Source organism: Delphinus delphis, chromosome 8, assembly GCF_949987515.2.
Source record: "Delphinus delphis chromosome 8, mDelDel1.2, whole genome shotgun sequence".
In the NCBI taxonomy this organism is placed as follows: domain Eukaryota; kingdom Metazoa; phylum Chordata; class Mammalia; order Artiodactyla; family Delphinidae; genus Delphinus; species Delphinus delphis.
In genome coordinates, this window is record NC_082690.1 from 15,767,781 (window position 1) to 15,786,378 (window position 18,598).

The 18,598-nt window shown below is 40.9% G+C and overlaps 1 protein-coding gene across 5 annotated transcripts in view; it reads left to right on the forward strand.

Moving 5' to 3' along the window:
* The first annotated feature begins 639 nt into the window (after positions 1-639).
* The window catches only part of DDX6 (DEAD-box helicase 6), a 34,428-nt gene continuing 16,469 nt past the window's right edge, over positions 640-18,598 (forward strand). For 2 of the 5 annotated variants that reach the window (XM_060017839.1, XM_069540910.1), the window contains exons 1-5: positions 1,223-1,283; positions 4,075-4,549; positions 7,861-7,924; positions 8,894-8,998; positions 18,460-18,589. In XM_060017839.1, coding sequence (XP_059873822.1) covers positions 4,350-4,549; positions 7,861-7,924; positions 8,894-8,998; positions 18,460-18,589 — 499 coding nt within the window. In that variant the 5' untranslated portion in view covers positions 1,223-1,283; positions 4,075-4,349. Of the gene's footprint in view, positions 788-1,222; positions 1,284-1,455; positions 1,537-4,074; positions 4,550-7,860; positions 7,925-8,893; positions 8,999-18,459; positions 18,590-18,598 lie in introns of those variants that run through there. The other 3 variants (XM_060017838.1, XM_060017840.1, XM_060017841.1) reach the window with 3 other exon arrangements.

Below are 18,598 nucleotides of genomic sequence, written 5' to 3' on the forward strand. Positions count from 1 at the left end.
TTGGCTTCCCGTGTTGGTTGCAGCAGAGGTTGTGGGTCGGAGTTCTGTTGTCAACATATGGTCCCGTCATTGCCCTGTATATTTTCTGTCAACTGGGTGAGACCCAGGTTTTTATTTTCCCTTGACCTGGATAACTTTCAAGCTTCCGATTTTTGTTTTACCTGGAACAAGATTGCATTCCTGTTATTTCTGTTAAGGATAAACGGAGACATTAGGATATGGAAAGTATTTATGGGAACAAATACATAAGTGTCTTTCTGATGAGGGTCAGGCTGGAGAAAGAATCACCCTCGGCCCTCTGATTGCCCATTTCCGTACACAACTCCTATTACCATTATAACTGACTCCTTAGCAGCGTTTCCTTCCCTCGGGGTGGGGGGGGGCTCGGCCTCCTTGGTTCCCTCTCTTTGAGGACTGCCCTTTGGGGCCGAGAGAGGAGGATCGCTGCCCCAGTCTCCCACTTCCCTTCCCGAAGCTCGCTTTCCGGGTTCCGGCCCGGGTCGCACCCCCCGCCACCCAGCACCCCACCCCCGCGCAATCCTCCTACAGCGTCCTCCACCCCCGCCCCTGCCCGCCCGCGCACAGCGCCCCCTGTCCGCCCCGCGTCCTCCCCGGTTCTCCTCGCCGCACCGGTCCCGGCCGGCCCCCCTTCCGGTTCCCACACCCGGGCGCGTGCCGGCGCCTCCGGACCAGTGGTTCCGCGCGTTCCTGCACGGAGGCGCGGGGCTCGAACGGACGCGACCCCCTTGGTCCTGCAGCAGCTTCCCCGGCCCGCGGGAGATGTCAGGTCAGCTCTCCCGTCCCCGAGTCGCTACCCGGTCCTTGGTCAGGAATAAGCAGATCCTCCTCGGGTCCCAAGCCCCCGACATCCATTCTGGGGGTACTCTTCCCAGCCACCATTCCCCGATCATTTCTCCTCAGCTGTGGAAAAAGCAGCCCTCCTTTCTCTTCAGAAAGGGACCCGTATTTTCCCTTCAACTTCCCTCAACTTGGGCCCCCGCGGGCCCCCAGTCGGTGGGAAAGCACTACCCTCCATTTTCGCCCCAGGGAGGTTCCTCGGCCCGGATTTCTCCTGCCACGAAGCAGGAGAGGCAGAGGCGCCGCGGCGGGCTTAGCGGCTGCAGCTGGGCCCTCGCCATCTTGCGCGGAGGAGGAGTCGCGGCGGCAGCCATGCGGAGAGCTAAGGGGCGGGGGTGCTGCGGCCGAGGGAGGGGGCGGGGAGCCGAGTTAGCTCGGCCCGGGCGGCGGCTTCGGCGGCGCCTTGAGAGCGGGCAGCGGCGGAGGTAGGGCTGCGCGGCTCGGGGAGCGGGGGAGCGCCGGCAGGCTGGCCCCCAGGCCCCCGGAGTGGAGCGGGACGGGGGGCGGGGCGGGGCGGGGGGCGGCCGAAGTGAGGGGCCGGGTGGGGGCGGGCGGAGGTTTCCGAGGAGGAAGGAGCCGCCGCCATTTTGGGAGCTTCGAGTCAACAATAAAGGACCGAGGGTACAGAGCGGGAGTGGCCTCAGTGGTAGGACTCGGGCCCGAGCCGCGAGGAGTGGGGTGAGGTGAGGGGTTGGAGGTCGGCGGTGCAGTGGGGGCTGCGGGGAGTTACCCCCTCCCCCGGCCGGCGTGGGGGGCGCTCTGAGGCGGAGGCCTGAGGCCTGGTCGGGCCCGGGGGAGGAAGGCGGGCGGCAGCTGTGGGGCGGGGGCGCCGGGAGGAGTGGGATAGAGCACTGTTGTGCCCGGCGGGGTCCGGAGGAGGAGCGGGAGAATTCCTCGGAGGAGCTTTGTGGGAGACGAGGGAAGGTGGGATCGTAGGGGGCGGCAAGGACTTAGGGAGATCGTGGAGGTTATAGGGTACGAGGCGGCCCTATAGGGGGCGGCAGGGATATGCAGTAGCGGAAGGCTGGGTTTCGAAGAGGACCGGCTGCTTGAGGGAGTAAGGCCTTGCAGGTCGATAACAAGGGGGTGATTATGGAGCCCCAGAGTCATGGAGAAAGGAGGGGCCGTCTGACTTAAGGGTTTCTCTTTGGGGCCTTTTGCGGGAGCCCCTATTGTTTCCTACCCGCGGAGCTGGTTCCCTGCTCTTGTTGCGCAGATACGATTTCAGGGCCCCAACCCATTTGTGTTTATGGGCCCAGGGAGCTGACTCGAAGTGTGTGGGTTTGGTGGGGGGGTGTTGAAGGGTAGGGGAACCAGAAATTATTTGCCTACGGTTATAGGGCTCAAATCACTGGCTTGATTCTTTCCCTGATCGCTCACTCCCCTTTCTCTTCAACAGTCCCCTCGCCCCTTCAAAATAGAACGGTCACTCCAACTTGCAGACCGAGCTTAGAGAAACTGCGCTGCATTCGCACACAAAAGGTCTTTTTGGAGATGACGATACTGTTTTGGGTGTGAAACTGTCGATTGCTAACTACGATCTGGGAAGTGCTGTAATTAACTCCGCTAGGGGTTCCTCCCAACTCGTCTTTGTTTCGTTCGTATTTTTGAAAATGTAGAAATATAACTTGCAAATCTAAATTGGGAAGGGGTAGGAGGAATAGTTCTTTTCCTGAGACGTAGAGCTGCAGTGCTGGTTTTAGCTTAATTGAGAGGGGAGCAGTTATCACATAGTCACATTTTGGATGCAGGGAGGTATGAGGTCTTACGTGCATGATGGACAGTAATGATACCATTTAATTTTTAGAAGTTGCCACCTTCATCTTCTTAGTGTTTGCAAATAAGTAAGTCTTCTGGTATGAAGTAGGTGATATCGCTGATCATAATATAAACCTGTCAATACAGGAAACCAATTACTACCTTGCACTGAAATTGGATGGCTCTTAACCACCCTCTGCTTAAGAGGTCACTCAGCTTCTGGGAGACTTGGAAATATACAGCTTTGTGTACGTGATAATCAGGATTTGCTTGTGAGCAACTTTATTTTCAATTAAAAAAAAGACATCAAAGAGGTTTTTTAAAAAAATTTTATTGTTTGAGAAACCTTGGTGTATGGCAGAAACGCTAATTAATAAGCTAGTGTATGTTTGGTAAGAAATGTAAAGGAGTTAAAGAACAAAGCAAACAGAGCAGCCCTTTATTTTCTGGCCTTTTTCCCCCCTGGCTTTTCAATTACGTTTTCATGTACTTCCTTTAAAAATAATTTTATTTGGGGAATAATTTAAAAATTTTTTTAATTAACTTAATTAGTACTCTGGGTTTCCTGGAAAGTTTGATTAAAGTTACTAGTATCTTTACCCTTTAACAGATTTTTTTAACACAGCTCATTTCCTTTTTGTGTTTTTGTAATTTAAAAAAATGCTACTTCAAGTTGGGATATACTTTTTGAAAAGTGTTATGTTTAAAAACGTAGCAGTTATTTTAGTATTCAGATTTAATTAAGGTAGCTAAAGGTTTTCTTGGCTGTTTTTCAAGCAGAAGATTTTGACATGTAGACATATTTATATGCCTTGACATGCTTCAGTTACTGTTTTAAAGGGCAAAAACTTAAGGGAAAAAAGAAAATGTATTTTTCTTTATAAAGTTTAACTTCTGTCGTTGAAATTCACAAGGGCATAAATGTGTTCTTTTTAAAGCATAAGGTGAAGCCAAAAGCTCAACTCTTCAAGGATTCTCAGTTGTCAGAAATAAAAAAAAAATTAATGAATTGTCTTGCCTTGTTCATTTGTAGATTTACATTAAGTTGTGCGATACTTCACTGAGTTGTAATGCAATTGAATGTAATGACTCATTGACTTTAAGAGGTGGCAGGGACTTCAGAGAATTCATCAGGGTGGAAACAAGGGAAGAGATTGTCATTTGACAACTAATGCTAACTTAATCACAGTATCTTTCTACTTTGTATTCTCTGGGTTGATTTGAACTGACAGTTTAAAATGTTTGAGATGGGTCTCGGTGCAGGTTTGGTTTTTGAGGCAATTCATCTTTTTGTGTTTTTCCTAGCTTGGCTAGTGATTTGGTCTCAGTGCAGCCGTATTCTTAATTCTTTAATTTAAAAGAAGAGAGTTCTTCTAAGGGAGTTCTTTAAAAGGGAAACAAAAAAGTTTTTTTCTAATTTTACTCTGTTTGCTAATTTAACTTTTTTCTTTGTTTCAGACTGAAGTGAGCGAATTCAGATATATAACTCAACCTTGTTAGAGGGCTTTATTAAAAAATAAAGAGTTGATTCCGTGCATGAGAGCAAGTTACTGCTGCTTACCGTTCAGAGACTTACAGGTGCTTGCCTGCATTGCAATAAAGGACTCATATATTGAGCAAGACTTATATTTATCTCTTCGTTTTGGAGAGCCTAATAAACTGTTATTACAGTTTCTCTACTGACTTTCAAAAGTTTTGAAGTTTGAAAGAGACATCTTTACAATTAATACAGCATGAGCACGGCCAGAACAGAGAACCCTGTTATAATGGGTCTGTCCAGTCAAAATGGTCAGCTGAGGGGCCCTGTGAAGCCCAGTGGTGGCCCCGGAGGAGGGGGCACACAGACACAGCAACAGATGAACCAGCTGAAAAACACCAACACAATCAATAATGGCACTCAGCAGCAAGCACAGAGTATGACCACCACTATTAAGTAAGTGTTAGAATAAATAATAAACACACTTGGGGGACCAAGGAGATTTATTTTGTTAGTTGTTGACTACTTTGTGTATACCTTAGTTTAACCATTTTGATTGCAAATAGAGGACAGATGACTTCGTTTTATGGCCAGCAGGTATTTGCAATAGAAGAATGTATTTCTTTCATAACTAATTCAGGTTTATTAAGTAACAGATTGGCACAGATTAATATATATTAATTTTGTATAGACTATTTTTTGAAACATTTCTGGCTTTCATAATGAGCTCAGATTCATCTTGTTTTTGCCAGTATGGCTTTTTCCCTAGTGTTAGAACTTGACCTTATCCTAGTTTGAATGGCTGTTATAGCCAATTTCACATTTTAAATTTAACGACTTGCCCAGCCTTCTGAACTTCAAACATACTCATAGAAAATTTATCCATAACTTTTTTTTAGTTTATGACACTTTGCTTTTCTGCCCTATTTATTTACTTTTCAAATATACTTTCTCCTCCTTTTACACACGCACACAAAATAACAAGCAGTTTATGTCATAGGGAACTCAGGATTTTGAACTCTTATAAACACATCTCTGAAGAGTCCCATACCCCTTTGACGACTTTTAAAAACGTAAGAGCCTCATCTTACTACAGAATATTTTTTCTTTTAAATTTAAAAGTGTGTAGGCTATCATCTTTAAGTGTACACTTTAAAATATTTGAGTGGTAACTATGACTCCAAAGAATCAGTTAATAGAAAATTAACATTCAGGAATCTTGACCCATTTGAGATTTGTCTTTGTTAAAAATCTAGCCATGTAAGTTGATTTAACCTCTAGAAATCTTCGTAAGATGATAAAACTCTTTCAAGGAACCAAAGCTTGTGTTTTATTATAACCTAGATCTTTTCCATGCTTAAAAAGTACTTACTAAAGAAAAATAGCCCTAACTTCCAACAGAATTGGTTTGGTCACTGGGAGATTTGGCATTAATACATATTCTATTATTATTTTATTATTATTATTTTTTAAGTGTTTTTTTAATTTTTATGTTTTTGCGGTACGCGGGCCTCTCACCGCTGCGGCCCCTCCCGCTGCGGAGCACAGGCCCCGGACGCGCAGGCCCAGCGGCCATGGCTCACGGGCCCAGCCCCTCCGTGGCATGTGGGATCCTCCCGGACCGGGGCACGATCCCGTGTCCCCCGCATCGGCAGGCGGACTCCCAACCCCTGCGCCACCAGGGAAGCCCTCTATTATTTTTGAGATGAATATTTTAATTAGTATAGAAATCAAGAATATTTTCTAAACTGTAGCTTGTCTTGAAAAAATATGAATAGGCTAGCAGTATTTAGGCTATTTTTAATTCTTAATGATAGAAACATAAAACTACATTATTTCTTTTTTTTTTTTTTTTTTTTTTTTGGTACACGGGCCTCTCACTGTTGTGGCCTCTCCCGTTGCGGAGCATAGGCTCTGGACGCGCAGGCTCAGCGGCCATGGTTCACAGGCCTAGCCGCTCCGCGGCATGTGGGATCTTCCCGGACCGGGGCACGAACCCGTGTCCCCTGCATCGGCAGGTGGACTCTCAACCACTGTGCCACCAGGGAAGCCCTCATTTCATTTTGAGAGTATTTTCTACTTGAACTCAGATTTGAGACAACAGTGGATTTTACCTTTTTTTTGCTTTTCCTAGGATTAATGTTTTTTTTCAATTCTGTGGATCTTTAAATCTCAGTTTAAATGTCATCTCTTTTATGAAGACTTCTAGATCCCATGGCTCAGAGCTCTTCTAATACCTATTTCTATCACTTGTTTTCTCGTTAAAAATTTTTTTTTAACCTCCTAAGATTATAAATTTTTTTTGTAGGCAGATTTTGCCTTGTATCTTCCTGCATTTTTATCCACGATTTAGTGAATTTGGCAATGTGGCAAGCTGGCTTACTAGGATGTTCAGTTGACATTTTTGTTTATACCAAACTTTGCTATGGTATAGACTGGGGTGAAAGGCTTTAGTACCCTTGGATTGGTAGCAAATAGTTGCCTGTGTTACAGTATCTTGGATTATGTGGGACCTAGCTTTAAGTAAAATAATGTGCTTATCTTTCTAAATCAAGACTTGAGATGTTTGAGGTGCTCTAATTATATGAGTTGTTACAGTTAAATCAGTGAAAGCTTATTTATTTTAAAGACACAGTTGAAAGCATTGTCTGCTTTATTGACAGTCTTTTTTCTCTTAGATGCTTTGGATATTATATTATTTGAAGTTTTTACCTGACCAAAAAGAAAATTTTTTATTACATTTTCTTTGTTATTTTCTTTCGTGGTTTCAGGCATCCCCAGTAAAAAAGATTAAGAGAGATGTTTACTAACAGCTAATATCGAGTTCTTCTTTTGCCAGGCACTGTGCTGAGTGCTTTATAGAAATTATTTTATGTAATTTTTATCCCATTTTATATATGAGAGAATGGAGGTTTAGAAAAGTAACTGTTGCAAGGTCATAGAACTAATATGTAGAAGAATCAGGGCTTGAACTCAAGTCTGAAACTTTATAGATTCCTTGGCTTTAACTAGTCACCAAGAGTTACAAACTCAGATGCCTATAGGGGACTGCCAGATTAGAGGGTACTTGCCCTATTAAAAGGCATCAACCACTTGATTTTAAACTCCATTTACTAAGCTCTATCAAACTGTTGCCATGCAGAAATTTGGAACCAGTGTTACTAAAGCTTCCAGATTTTTTCAAGAAAATCCAGAATCTGGACTTTTACACAAAATCTCCTAATTTTTTAATGTTGGCCACTAATTTAAAACACACACTATGGGCTTCCCTGGTGGCGCAGTGGTTGAGAGTCCGCCTGCCGATGCAGGGGACGTGGGTTCGTGCCCTGGTCTGGGAAGATCCCACATGCTGTGGAACAGCTGGGCCCGTGAGCCATGGCCGCTGAGCCTGCGCGTCCGGAGCCTGTGCTCCGCAGCGGGAGAGGCCACAAAAAACATACACACACACTATATAGGTCAAACAAAACATATGGGTTACTAGTTTTGAAAATGGTTGGTCTGTATACAACTCTGCTTTTCTTAAGAGGATGGATGCCTTACTCCTTTCTATTCTTGATTTTTTAAAATTCTCCCTAGATTGTTGTGCTTTGTAAGAAAACAGTTTTTCTAAAGTTGTTTATCTCTTTTGTTACCTGTATTCTTAAGTAAACGGCAATATGTTCAACTTAGTGTGCTTTTTAGAATTATAATCGAGATGAATTATCTTTGTATTTTACAATACTAATGCTGTGAATTCTGATACTTCAATTTTACTGTATTCTCTCTAGACCTGGTGATGACTGGAAAAAGACTTTAAAACTCCCTCCAAAGGATCTAAGAATCAAAACTTCGGTAAGTTGGTTGTAACATTGAAGTGGAAAAATGATCCTGAAACTCTAAAAGTGAAGTAGTTATTTAATGATAACAGGCACTGTGTTTACTCTTAAGTAAGTTGAAGTGGTTGAAATTGTATAACTCATGTATGATGAGTTGCCCAAAATTTCCACTGTTTGGAGGAATTAGTCATAATGTGTATGTATACACGTTATTGCAATATATAATGTAATATTTAATATACAGTATACAATACAATAATTATTACTATATATACAGTATTTCATATATAATTTATATATTAAATACCGTGTTTATACGTATATATATCTTATCTCTTTTGTGGAATGCTTTTATGGTTTTCAAGGCGTTTTCTCAAAATTCTCTTGTTTCCAGCAGCACAGTAAGTTTCAGGGTAGGTATTGTCCACATTTTGTGGATGAGAAAACTGAAGTTGAGAGGTTAGTTCTCTTAGCCCAGTGTTCTCAACCAAGGGCAATTTTTGTCCCCTAGGAAGCATTTAGCAATAGCTGGAGCAATAGCTGGTTATCACAGCTGAAGGGATGCTACAGAACAGCCCCTTACAGCGAAGAATTTTCTGGCCCAAATGTCAATAGTGCTGGACTTAGAAACCCTGGTTTAGACTAGGATATTTGTAGGCAGTGAATGGTAGAGCTAGGGTTTGATTTCATATCTTGTGGTTTGATACTTATATAGAAATAACAGTATTCCATCAGTCCTTAGAGAAAAATGACCACAGGGTGGCTCATCTTTCCCCAAAACATAGTTTTTAAATGGCTTGTGTGTGTTAAAGAGAGTGGTTATTTTTCAGTTGAACTATAGATCAAGACAGAACTAATCTGCGCATATTTATATTTTAAATGGGGTAAAGAATTAGTCTCTCCAACACTTTATTAAGCATGCTAATTACCAAAGGAACCCAATTGTACTTCATTCTTCTGATGTTGTTTGTTTTTGTTTGACCAGGATGTGACCTCCACAAAAGGAAATGAGTTTGAAGATTACTGTTTGAAACGGGAGTTGCTGATGGGAATTTTTGAAATGGGCTGGGAAAAGCCATCTCCTATTCAGGTATGTTTCCCCTTTTTTATCATATGTATAATGTTATGAGTTAAGCGTTACACACTTTCTGATCTGCGGGAATGATACAGTGAAACAACAGTTCTCTCCAGTTTGTATACACACACATATATATACGTACACACAGGCATACACACTTTCTGAACCTTTAAATGGTAAGTTACAAAATCATGGCGCTTTATTTCTAAATATTTCAGTGTGTATTTCCTAAGAATAGGGATAGTCTCTTGAATAATCATAGTACAGTTATGTTCAGTCAATTTAACTTTAATGCAGTATTTCTATCTCATCTGTCATTTGTAGTCTTATATTTAACTGGCCCCCAGATTTTGTCTTAAAGCATTTTTTTTCTCTTCCATACAAGATTCATCCTAGGATCAGGTATTGCATATAATGGTTACATCTCTTTTAGTAGTGAGCATTTCCCTGTTCTTTTTTTGTCTTTTATGACATTGACATGTTAAAAATATGGCCCCCCTTCCTTTTTTTTTTTTTCTCCAGTAGAACATTCCTCATTTGGGGTTTGTCTCGTATTTCCATGTGATTAGATTCAAGTTATGCATTCTTACCCAGAATACTGCAGAAGTCACATTTGGAGGTATAGTGTTCATCTATTCCTCAAGGGTGATTTTAATTTTGATTACCCTTTCAAAGTGGTGTCTTGATTTTTCTACTGTATAATTATTGCTCCCCCCCCACCACCTTAAAACTAATAAACAGTCTTCGGGGAGCATTTTAAGGCAATGCAGATATACTACTCTTCATAAAAATTTCCCCCTAACTCCTCCTTATGTATCTATATATTATCAGTGTGGACTCATGAATTTTTTTTAATGGTATTTTTTATATATATAAATGTATTTTTTATTTTTGGCTGTGTTGGGTCTTAGTTGCTGTGCACGGGCTTTCTTTAGTTGTGGTGAGGGGAGGCTACTCTTCGTTGCAGTGCACAGGCTTCTCATTGTGGTGGCCTCTCGTTGCGGAGCACAGGCTCTAGGCGCACAGGCTTCAGTAGTTGTGGCACATCGGCTCTAGAGCGCGGGCTCAGTAGTTGTGGCTCATGGGCTTAGTTGCTCTGCGGCATTGGCAGGCAGACTCTTAACCACTGTGCCACCAGAGAAGTCCCTTTAGTGGTATTTTTGTGCTCGAATTGTCCTGTATTTGGCCAGCGTGAGCTCCTTCAGGCCGGTTCCTTTGTGTTTGTAATGTGCCTCATTTGTTTTTTCCCTCTGATAGACTATTTTATAAAGCAGTTTTAAGTTCATAGCAATTGAGCAAAAGAGATATTTCGTAAATCCCTGCCCACACTCATGCATAGCCTCCCCCATTATCAGCATTCCCCACAAGAGCAATATTTGTTACAACTGATGAACCTGTGTTGACACATTATCACCCAAAGTCCATAGTTTGCATTAGGGTTCATTCTTGGTATTGTAAATTCTATGGGTTTGAACATATGTATAATGACATGTATCCACCATTATAGTATCATACAGAGTAGTTTCACTGACCTCCGTGCTCCACCTATTCACCCTTCCCTTCCCCCTTCGTTTTTCTTGAGCACTTCCTTTTTGGTATATCACGATGTCAAGCTTATCTGTAGAGCCACCCTTCCCCAGCCTCAGAATCAGCTATTTTCTCCAAGGAACTCTGATTCCAATTAGTGGGGAGTAGTATTAGGGACCAAGATTTAAGTACTAGGTGCACGCTTTCAGTGAAAAGAGCAAGGAAATATATGTATGTATACACATACATGCCTGTAGACCTAAACATGTGTTATACATGTACAGATTTGATAAATGTGATTGTTGTCTTCACATATTTAAATTGAAGCTGTTGAATCCAAGCTGTACTCAGGACAAACTCTGTGACATCATTGAGTACTTTTTCACTGAACAAACATGTATCAAGTGACCTAGAAAGTGTTAGACCCTGAGGGTGTTATGATGAACAAGATAAATAGGGTTCCTGCACTCAGAGTCTGGTGGAAAGGACAGCTTATTGTACAGGTAATTTCAGTGTAATGTAATGGGCACATATATGTAGTTGAAATTGCACATATATGTAGCTACTAGGGAAGATGGAACAACCTGGAAGAAGTGATCCATGTTCCAAGTGGGGAACACTGGAATGGTGATTGCCTGGGGATGAGAGTGTGCCTTTGTGGACAAACTGAAAGGACAAACTTGTGGTTAGAGAAAGTATCAAGATAAAGTTATACCTCATCAGGCAATTTGAGTGCAGATATCAAAAATATTTAGGAATCTACTTTTCCATAATATAGTTCATGTTAATCTATTTTATCTATAGGAGTGAAACATTTTATGGGCACTTTTCTACTGTATCATTCAACTTTGTATCTCTAGTACTTAGCAAGGTGCATGGCAGGAAATAGGCCTTCAGTTGTATTGCTTTGTTGGAATTATGGTTAATGGATATCTGTAAGTGAACTTCGTCTAGAGAAGTGTTTTAGAGCACTGTCTTTGCGGTGAGGCTGGGCAGGTTGAATCCCAACTCCACTCCTCTCTAAGGAGATTATTTAAATGTCTCGAAGCCTCTGCTTTCTGACCTATAAAATTGATATAATAGTGTATACCGTGGGGTTGTTGTAAAGGTTAAGTGAGGTAATTCATGTTTGTATCCTTACTGCAGTGGCTAATAGGTGACAAATGCCCAATAAATGTTATGGGGTTTTATTTTATGTAGTAGTTTTATCAAAAAAGGAGATTGGTTCATTTGGCAGAGTTAATTCTTAATGGACCCTTGCTGACTCCTGTTTCACACTTTTGTATTAAATTTTAAAATTCACTTTGTTATTTGCATTCTCAGTTTGGTATAGCATATAGATAATTAACTCTCCAGCCACTTAGCCAGTCTACCATCTGGGTTTTTCTGTAAAGTAGAAATGATCTCCCTCACAGGGTTTTTATTGTGAGGATCGAAGGTTGTGTACAGGCATACCTCGTTTTACTGTGCTTTGCTTTACTGTATTTTGCAGATACTGCGTTTGGGTTTTTACTGGTTTTTTTTTTTTTTTTTTTTAAACAAATCGAAGGTTTGTGGCAACCCTGTGTTGTCAGATGATGGTTATTATTTGTAAATTTAGGTGTGTATATTGTTTTTTTACACAATACTGCTGCACACTTAATAGACTATAGTATAGTGTAAACATAACTTTTATATGCACTGGGAAACAAAAAAATTTGTGTGACTCACTTGATTGCACTGATCTAGAACCGAATCCACAATGCTCCAAGGTGTATTTTGAAATAGCAAGCAGAGTATGAATATAAAGTATTATTCTGTATACCTGAGACTATCATTCACATTGCTTTTTCCTGCACTATTGTTTTGCCTGAGGATCCATGGAAAACACAAGATAACATGCTTCTTAGAATCATTCAGTGTAACAAACCATAAATACTAGGCTTTTAGAACCAAAAGAAATCTAGAAGTCCTCTAGTAAAATCCAACCTCGTGACTGGCATTCTTCTATTCTCTTCTTGTCTACCTTCTTTCCTCACTTTTTTTTTTTTGTTATTTTTTTTTCTTTTACTAAAACGTGTCTATTGTCTTTATAGTACTTAGTTTTACAGTTTGATCCAGGCATTTTTTTTTTCTCTCCAGATATAAAATCCTCTTGACCAGATGGGTGTCATATACATTTGAATCTTTTTTAAGAGATCTGACTTAGTTGCACTTTGGCTATAAGATTATTAGAAAATGAGGCACTTAAAATCTTTTGAGACGATATAATTTTACACTGACAGGCTGGAACCAGATATACTACAGATTGCTTCCACACATTTTTCTTTGGTACAGCCATCTGTGATTCTAGTTCTTGGTCTGAATGCTGTGCTCAGTAGCATAACCATGCCATTCTGAGGCCTAGCTTTACAGGAATAGAGACTTCTTTGGAGGACCTAAGAGTCTGTCTTATTCTGCTTAACATTGAGAAACCTTATATTAACTTGGGGATGATTGGTGACAGCTCTTGCTGCTTCCAGACCTTAGGCACAACTTTTGAAGACTTTTTAGGTAAGAAGATGATGGAATGGCAAGTAGTTCATTATTGAGGGAAACATGGAAGTTCCTTCTTTTGGCAAGCAAATTTCATATCAAGTCAGGAATCTCAAATTATTTTGAGAAATTATTTTGTTAACCAAGTCTAATTGGTCGTTTATTAAATTTATAGTTAAGAATTAGAGCATTCTTAATTCTTTTATAATTCATTCCTCCTGCTAACATGGATTTATTGCCAAAAGAATTATTTTCCTAAATTCTCAAAGTCTTTAAATGCATGTCTTCATTGGTTACTATGGTAAAATTGGGGTGTGTTCCTTAAGGTGGAGATGTTCTTTTTGAAATTACTATCTTCCGTCTCCTTTTTTTCTGGGTAGCAGTAGATGTCGTCACCATTGCTTATCTCCTCCACAGTACCCATATTTTTTTCCCCTGAAATTAAGGTTCTTAAATTCAACTAGTCCTAGGAAGTAAAAAGAAGCAGCTACTCTAAAAGCAGCTAGCTGGGCAATTTGGAGCCTTTTCAGGTAGTATACTTTTGTAAAATGCCTCTCAGTACTAGGAAATTGGAAGGTATCCCATTCTTTGGTTGTAGGCAACAGAGACCAACTTGGGTTACTTAAGCAAAAGGAAATTTATTGAATATCAGGAATTCACAAGATTAGGGAGAAGTCTGGAGAAACACACTTGGCATTGGCCAAGAACCAGGGCAGCCCTAAAGGGCTCAGGAAGCTGTAAATTGTTATAGGATGCACTATAGCAATTTCAGTTCTTAGAAGGGAGCATTCAGCCAGGCCTGGCTTCAGTCATTGTCCTCCATACAGCTGAGGAAGTTGGCTAGACTATCCATTGGGGTGGGGAGGATGTAACTCCTCAGAGTTACGGTGCTACTAAGAAAGGGGAATGGATGGATAGTAGGGTTATAAAAACACAATAAATACATACTGGCTCAGTCCCTAGACCTTACAGTGGAACATGGACTTTGGAGAGCTAAAGTGGCAGAATCAGACCTTAAGGTCATTTAAGGTTAAGGTTTCTGTTTTTTGTGTTGTTTTTTTGGGTTTTGATGGGTTTTGTTTTTGTTTTTGGTTGTTTTGTTTTTGGTGGCCTTAGGGTATAAATCACACAATTCACACATTTTAAGTATACAATTCATTGTTTTTTAGTATATTCACAGTTGTGCAGTCACACAACTCAAACAGTCAATTTTAGAATATTTTCATCACCCCAAAAAGAAACTTTAGTAATCACCCTTCATCTTCCCCTAGCTCTAAGCAACCACTAATCTACTTTCTGTCTGTATGGATTGGCTTATTCTGGACAATTTCGTGTAAATGGAACCATACAATATATGCTCTTTTTTTGACTGGCTTTTTTGACCATGTGACTAGCATGTGTTTAGGGCTCTTCCATATTGTAGCATGTATCAGTACTCCATTCCTTTTTATTGTTGAATAATATTCCACTGTATAGCTATACCACATTGGTTTATCCATTCTTCAGTTGTAGGGTTGTTTCCACTGTTAGCTGTTATGAATAATGCTCCTTTGAACACTGGTGTACGAATTTTTGCGTGGAGATATTTTCATTTCTCTTGGGTATATACCTAGGAGTAGAATTGCTGGTTCAAATGGTAACTCTTTAACTTTTTGAGGAACTGCCAGACTGTTTTCCAAAATGGCTGTACATTGTACTTAGTGGTATATGAGGTACCAATTTCTCTGTTTGCAAACCGAAGTTCAAATCCTGGTTCTAGCATTTCTTGCTTTGTGACCTTCAGTAAAACAGTCTGAGGATCCATCTGTCAGTTGTAAAACAAAACGTACCTAACTTGAAAGGATATAATTAATGTTAAGTATCTAAGCATAGTGTCCATCTCAGTAAGTTTTTAAAAATTATTTAGCTTCCTTCCTCCTTCCTCTTCTCCCTGGCTGGTCCCCATGACTTCCTCTTGGGTTTCAAAGCTGTGTGAGTCGGACTTGAATTCTCTTGCTTCATATTACTTAATCTTCCCAGGAAACAGTAGTAAGAGACGGTGTGGATATACTGGATCTCCTGACTGCTAATCATAATGATCACCATATGAGATGAAATACAGTGCATCTTAACTTACAGATTAGCTTACTTTGTTAAAGTCCTGTCCTTAAACAGTTTCTGTAGAGCATAAGTCCTGTCAGAGTAGAGGAATAGAAGTCAGTGAATGGCCTTTAAGTCAAAAGATAAACCCCAAATAGGAATTAGGATACCCCCAATCTAATTCTGCCCTGTCTTACTTCATTCAGAAGTCTTATCTTTTTTTTTTATTATTAATTTTTATTGGAGTATGGTTGCTTTACAATGTTTTGTTAGCCTCCACTGCACAACAAAATGAATCAGCCGTACGCATACAGGTATCCCCTCCCTTTTGGACTTCCCTCCCATTTCGGTTACCACAGTGCATTAGGTAGAGTTCCCTGTGCTATACAGTACGTTCCCATCAGTTGTCTATTTTGTACATAGTTTCAATAATGTATATGTGTCAATTCCAGTCCCTCCCTCCCTACCCCTTTCCCCCTTTGTATCCATACATTTGTTCTCTACGTCCAAATCTCTTTCTGCTTTGCAAATAAGATCATGTATACCATTTTCTAGATTCCATATATACACGTTATTATATGACATTTGCTTTTCTCTTTCTGACTTCACTCTGTAGGACTCTCAGTTCATCCGTGTCTCTACAAATGACCCAATTTCGTTCCTTTTTATGGCTGAGTAATATTCCATTGTATATATGTACTGCATCTTCCTTTTCCTTTTTTTTTTTTTTTTTTTTGCGGTACGCGGGCCTCTCACTGTTGTGGCCTCTCCCGTTGCGGAGCCCGGGCTCCAGACACGCAGGCTCAGCGGCCATGGCTCACGGGCCCAGCCGCTCCGCAGCATGTGGCATCTTCCCGGACCGGGGCACGAACCCATGTACCCTGCATCGGCAGGCGAACTCTCAACCACTGCCCCGCCAGGGAAGCCCATGTACCACATCTTCTTTATCCATTCCTCTGTTGATGGACATTTAGATTGCTTCCATGACCTGACTGTTGTAAATAGTGCTGCTGTGAACATTGGGGTGCATGTGTTTTTTTTTAATTACGGTTTTCTCTGGGTATATGCCCAGTAGTGGGATTGTTGGGTCATATTGTAGTTCTATTTTTAGTTTTCTAAGGAACCTCCATACGGTTCTCCATAGTGGCTGTATAAATTTATATTCCCACCAACAGTGTATGAGGGTTCCTTTTTCTCCACACACTCTCCAGCATTTATTGTTTGTAGATTTTTTGATGATGGCCATTCTGACCGGTGTGAGGTGATACCTCATTGTAGTTTTGGTTTGCATTTCTCTAATAGTGATGTTGAGCATCCTTTCATGTGTTTGTTGGCCATGTGTATGTCTTCTTTGGAGAAATGTGTATTTAGGTCTTCTGCCCATTTTTGGATTGGGTTGTCTTTTTGATATTGAGCTGTGTGAGCTGCTTGTATATTTTGGAGATTAATCTTTGTCAATGGCTTCATTTGCAAATATTTTCTCCCATTCTGAGGGCTGTCTTTTCGTCTTGTTTATGGTTTCCAGAAGTCTTATCCTTTTAAAGAACCTGATTCAGGAAGTCACTGGGAGACTACCTAGCCTTTTTTTCTGCTGTAGAACTGAGTAGTATGCAGGTAGCCTGTTTAAAAACCATAGAAGAGAATGAACTCATGGGGATAATGGGACTTCAGGACAACAAAGGATTAATAGAGTTGACTCAAAGTAGGAGGGAAGAGATCAAGACCAAAGGGTCAAAACCAAGGTTTTCTTCTTTGACCTGCTTTACCATACATAATAAGCAGACTGTTTAATGCTGGCTGTAGGAACAAGGTAATAGAGTATTATGACTGGATCATTTTCGCAGTTGTTCTGGCAGCTGTGTTAGTTATTCTGACCATATGGAACCCATCTGACCCCTGTGATTGGGGTTCTAGAATAAGAGTCATGGTGGGAAATGAAAGTCATGATGCTTATGATTTAGATATTTCTCCAGTAACGGTGTGGGGGTTTTTTTGGTTTTTATGGCTGCGTTGGGCCTTTGTTGCTGTGCGCAGGCTTTCTCTAGTTGCAGTGAGCGGGGGCTGCTCTTCATTGCGGTGTGCAGGCTTCTCATTGCAGTGGCTTCTCCTGTTGCGGAGCCTGGGCTCTAGGCGCATGGGCTTCAGTAGTTGTGGCACGAGGGCTCAGTAGTTGGGGCTCAGTAGTTGTGGCACGAGGGCTCAGTAGTTGGGGCTCATGGACTCTAGAGCGCAGCCTCAGTAGTTGGGGCACACAGGCTTGGTTGCTCCGAGGCACGTGGGATCTTCCCGGCCCAGGGCTTGAACCCGTGTTCCCTGCATTAGCAGGCGGATTCCTAACCACGGTGCCACCAGGGAAGTCCTTCGGTAACAGTTTTAAAGTGCTAGAGATACTTTTTTTGGTCATTAGCTCAAGCATAGAAAGAGCTAATTATTTTAGTGATTGTGAATCTCGTTTCCTAATTTATTTTCCTAATTTTCTAGTTTTAGAAATTAAAATGTTTAGTTTTAGAAATCGAAATGTTCTGCTTCCTCTCTGTTTATACCTGTTTTACTTTTTAAATTTCTCTCCATATATGTGTATTTAATATTTAGTAATCGTTAGGAATCCTTTGCTATTGTCTAGGAAATTTGTCCTAATAAGAAATACTATCTTCTTCAAAACACATATGACCAACTAAGCCAAATATGAAAATGAGAAGTCAGACTTGGTAATGTGACCATGGATCAAGATAACTGGAATAGAGTTGAGACTCCAGTTGAGTACATCTCAGGACGGAAGTTGACTGTGAGACAGACATTGGACATTATGTAATACGATTTTTAAAAAAATCAAATAGGACCCGAGGTTAAACTTTTCCAGCTGATTCCTGTTTTGTGTAGGGATAAATTGTCCAACTTACAATTTTTCATGTGGTCAAGTTGGTTTACTAGTCTCAGAATATCTTATTACAGTCTTTCCTTTGAATATTGTTTGTGCTGTCCTTTCCTCCAGTTTTTAATTGTGAAATGTCCTTTGCTTTTTTTCCTCTATGTATTCATGATGTTAGCCCAAGTTACTCGTCTTGGTTGTTGATGCTCAGCTTCCTTAGACAACACATTTGCACATGCAGACTTACATATACAGTTTTTTTTATTACTTGAGTATGTATTTTATAAGCAGCTCTGGTAAATGTCAGTTGATACTGATGGTGACGTGGACTGTTCCTGCTAATTTATTTGGTCTCTACTTATTCTTGTAAAATGCTTCAAAATAATACCAAAGAGCTGTGTATACTTTCAGTGTGTTTTAGAGAAGAATTTGCTTATGTACTGTTTTTATTCACAAGTAATTTGCATTGTCTTATCTCTTCTAGGAGGAGAGCATTCCCATTGCTTTATCTGGTAGGGATATTTTAGCTAGAGCAAAAAACGGAACAGGCAAGAGCGGTGCCTACCTCATTCCCTTACTTGAACGGCTAGACCTGAAGAAGGACAATATACAAGGTTAGTTGT